The sequence below is a fragment of the Cryptomeria japonica genome, chromosome 5 (assembly GCF_030272615.1).
Source record: "Cryptomeria japonica chromosome 5, Sugi_1.0, whole genome shotgun sequence".
Lineage (NCBI taxonomy): Eukaryota > Viridiplantae > Streptophyta > Pinopsida > Cupressales > Cupressaceae > Cryptomeria > Cryptomeria japonica.
The window spans coordinates 593,111,590-593,114,638 of NC_081409.1; the positions used below are offsets into that span (position 1 = coordinate 593,111,590).

General features: G+C 35.1%; 1 protein-coding gene across 1 annotated transcript; it reads left to right on the forward strand.

Moving 5' to 3' along the window:
* Positions 1 to 328: 328 nt before the first annotated feature.
* LOC131029516 (indole-3-acetic acid-amido synthetase GH3.6-like) lies at positions 329 to 3,049 on the forward strand. The gene is given in 5 exon segments (XM_057960021.2): positions 329 to 627; positions 706 to 807; positions 1,023 to 1,615; positions 1,618 to 1,827; positions 2,481 to 3,049. Coding segments are annotated over 5 exon segments (1,773 nt in total).

Below are 3,049 nucleotides of genomic sequence, written 5' to 3' on the forward strand. Positions count from 1 at the left end.
CTATTATATAGGTGTAATATGCGCTTGGAGATGACTCATGTATCAACATCATAATCCTCAATAATGAAAAGATTCGTGTTGTTCTGCATCTTGTTGGTAGGTGGGGACAGACTCCACGCTCATTCTTTTTTTTAAAGAGCGATCAGTGGAAAGTGATCTGACCGCGCACTAAAATTGTCTATGTAATGAATTTCTATTGAAGAGTCATGATAGGATAAGATTTCAGGGATATCTTATCCAATGTTTTCATCCCAAGGAACCCACTATTTATCAAATCTATTAGCTTCTGATAGGGATACAACCATTACCAACCAGATTCCAAAAGAAAATGTTTGAGAAAGCTCGAAGCGCTAGGGGGAGAGACCGGAAAGCCTTGGAATTTATTGAGAATGTGACTAGCAAGGCGGAGGAAGTGCAGAGGGAAGTCCTGTCTGCTATTCTCACCACCGATGCTAACACAGAATACTTGCAGAGTTACGGCCTTAATGGAAGCAGCGATAGAGAGGCTTTTAAGAAGGCTTTGCCCCTCATCACGTACAACGATCTCAAACCTCACATTCAACGCATTGCCGATGGAGACACTTCTCCAATCCTTTGTGCTCTTCCTGTCACGGAATTTCTCAGGAGGTACGCTGTGGCATAGCTATGGTGCCTTCTCTTTATTCACACAACTATTTCTCTTAAAAAAACGTGAATTTTGTTCAGTTCAGGGACATCGGAGGGAGAGCCAAAGATGTTGCCAACTAACACGGATTATGCAGAAAAAAGAAATTTATTCTTCGGTCTTGTCAGGGCAGTCAGGAATCAGTAAGCTTTAAGTTTCTCTGATAATTTCACAGATTAGTTGGTGTGAGTTTTTTTCATTTAGTCAAGTAGTATTATTATATGTTTGTTTTGAAAAAAGAGAAAGCAAGAAAAAAATTGAAACTATTAATAATTATTATAAGAAAATTTATCTGCTTTTAGATCATGTATGTTCTGTAAAATAGCACAATTGTTATCATTGGAATACTGATGTGCAGATATGTGGAAGAACTGGGCGATTGGAATACATTGCATTTTATTTTTGTTAGAGATGAAATGAAAACGGCAGGGGGATTGGTGTACCGTTCAGCTACGACCAGCCTTTACAAAAGCCAGCGGTTCAGAGATGCTTTCCACTGCAACCTCTACACCAGCCCTATCGAATGTATTCTGTGCACGGACGTTTACGAGAGTATGTACTCTCAGCTGCTCTGTGCTCTCCTACACAGAAAACAAGTCATGAGAATGGGCGCCCTGTTTGCTAATGGGTTCCTGATGGCCATACGTGTTCTGGAACAGCATTGGACGCAATTGTGCTTCCACATTGAAAGTGGAATCCTCAACAAAGAAATAAGGGACCCTTTTGTAAGAGAGGCCGTTACCAAGATTCTCCAGCCAGACCCAAATTTGGCCCAGTTAATCAGAAGTGAGTGCTCCAATGGAAGGTGGGAAGGCACCATAAGACGCTTGTGGCCCAACGCAAAGTATATCGATGTTATTGTGACTGGTACAATGGCTCAATACATTCCTATTCTCAATTACTACAGAGGGGGACTTCCTTTCGTCTCTAACTACTACGGTTTCTCATAGTGCCTTTTGGGATCAATTTGGAACCGTTATGCAATCCCGAGGATGTGTCATACACACTTCTCCCCAACATGGGTTATTTTGAGTTTCTTCCATTAAGGAAGGGAGAATCTGATGAGCAAGACCCACAAGATGATGAAGAGCTGCAAGAGTTAGTGAATCTCGTTGACGTGGAAGTTGGTCAAATCTATGAACTCGTGGTCACTACATATACAGGTAGATTTTTTATTTTTATTTCTTTTTTATTTTTAATATTATTTAGAGGAAATTTTGGAAAGCTCAAGGATTTGCATATTCTACAATTTTGTTAGTTGCAATAGTGTATTTATATAATCTTGTAGTGCATTGTTTTAAAGTATATTTTGATTTAGGTATTTTATTTTTTATTTTTTATTTTTTGGTTAATTTTTTGTTTATTCTTGTGATTATGTTGTACAATTTTAGTTTAATCTAATTCATCTAGCTAATTTTGTTTATTAATCTAATTATAATTCAAAATTTAATCATATCAAAAAAGATCCAACCTATTTGTCTCGCTAGAACATGTTCATAGGTGTGAGGTCATCCTTGTAGTTGCAATCTTGATCCTTCTAAATATGCAAATTGACTTTATTTTAAATTAATATTTTTCGATATAAATTCATTTTTTTAAATTGTGTTTAGTTTTTTGCAGTATTGTTAGACTTATACATCTGTTCACATTATCATGATAACAAATTAATCGGAAGAAAATAAAACACATTATTCAATATTTAAATTTCATATTTATTCTTCAATAATTTTTAAATTTTGTTGTATTCATTTTATTGTCTTAATTCTTTGTAAATATTATCAAAAGTTATTATATTTACAATTTTTTTAATGTACAGGATTGTATCATTATAGAATGGGAGATATATTATTGGTCACAGGATTTCATAATGAAGCTCCTCAATTCCAATTTGTGTGCAAGAAGAATGTTCTATTGTCAATTGATTTTGATAACACTAGTAAAGTAGAGATTCAAAGTGGGGTAGATAGTTGTTTGCATAATTTGGAGATCATTGGTAGCAAACTCATTGATTATACAAGCTATGCAGACATCTCTATGACACCAAGTCACTATGTTTTATTTCAGGAGCTTAGTTTTAGCTCGGAAACAATGGTTGAACATCACAAATCAATTCTTGAAGATTGTTGCCTAATTATAGAGGAATCTTTAAATAATACCTATAAGAAATCTAGGGTAACGGCTAAATCCATTACACCTCTTGAAATAAGAATAGTGGAGGAGGGAACATTCAATAAATTAATGGATTATGCTCTTGATAGAGGGAAATCTATCAATCAATACAAAACACCTAGATGTATACAATCCATTTCCATGCTTGAGATTTTAAACTCAAGAGTCACTCATTCTTATTTTAGTATTAATTTCCCAAGCTTAATTTATAAGTAA